At 27.0% G+C, this 1023-nt stretch overlaps 1 protein-coding gene across 1 annotated transcript; it reads left to right on the top strand.

The window, feature by feature from the left end:
- Window positions 1-254: 254 nt before the first annotated feature.
- LOC105460342 (gastrula zinc finger protein XlCGF67.1-like) lies at window positions 255-961 on the top strand (the record flags this gene model as incomplete). Its single annotated transcript, XM_011706788.1, has 4 exons — window positions 255-343; window positions 458-541; window positions 666-746; window positions 878-961. Coding segments are annotated over exons 1-4 (338 nt in total), but the record flags the coding sequence as incomplete, so codon positions are not given.
- Between the last annotated feature and the right edge of the window lie 62 nt (window positions 962-1023).

The following is a 1023-nucleotide window of genomic DNA, read 5'->3' as shown; positions in this document are numbered from 1 at the left end:
ATACAAATAAAGATACAAATAACTTTTCAGAGAACTTTCTAAATATTAAACGAGAGATTATAGACGAGAAGAACGTTCTGCATAATCAAAATGATACACAAGAGATAAGAGATAAAATAAATATTCATAATAATTGGAAAACAAATCGAGAGAATATTAATAAAACTAAATACAAAAAGGAAACTGTTAATTCAACTGAAGATAACAAAACGGCAGTGTCAGTTAACTTAGTGACTGAAATTGATATTGATGAAATGAAATATGAAGATGTGATGGAAGCCTCGATAGAACAAACTGATAACACTGAAGAAACGCTCAGTTCGAAATGTCACAAATCCTTTCGGTAATTTGCTTTATAACGCATTAGTTGTAATCATACAAATTTGCTTTACACTTTTACGATTTCAATATATTGTCTATTTTTATCTTTTACTTTAATTTTATCAATCTCTTTTAGGTCCAATCGATCGATATCGCGTCGTATACAACGTGAACATAAAAAGAAGGATTATGTGTGCGATCAGTGCGGAAAATGTTTCAAGTAAAAATGCTTTAGTATAAATTAACAGTAATTTTAACACAATATTGTAATAAAATCGTAATAATATATATATATATTTTTGTAATTTTTATCTTTTTGTTTATTTCTATTGAATCTCTTTTAGTTCTAGCCAATCGAGATGGAGTCATGTACAACGTGAACATAAAAAGAAGTATGTGTGCGATCAGTGCGGAAAATGTTACAGGTAAAATTATTCCTAATAAATGTAATATAAATTAACAGTAACTTTAACACAATATTGTAATAATATCGTAATAATGCAATATATTTTTTAAATTTTTATCATTTCGTTTAATTCTATTTAATCTCCTTTAGTTCGTACAAGTCGAGATGGAGTCATGTACAACGTGAACATAAAAAGAAGAAGTATGTGTGCGATCAGTGCGGAAAATGTTACAGGTAAAATTATTCCTAATAAATATAATATAAATTAACAGTAACTTTAACATAATATCGTAATA

Source organism: Wasmannia auropunctata, unplaced genomic scaffold (genome assembly GCF_000956235.1).
Source record: "Wasmannia auropunctata unplaced genomic scaffold, wasmannia.A_1.0 LD324002.1, whole genome shotgun sequence".
Classification (NCBI taxonomy): domain Eukaryota; kingdom Metazoa; phylum Arthropoda; class Insecta; order Hymenoptera; family Formicidae; genus Wasmannia; species Wasmannia auropunctata.
Note: the sequence above shows the minus strand (reverse complement) of the source record. Positions and strands in the feature narration are given on the sequence as shown.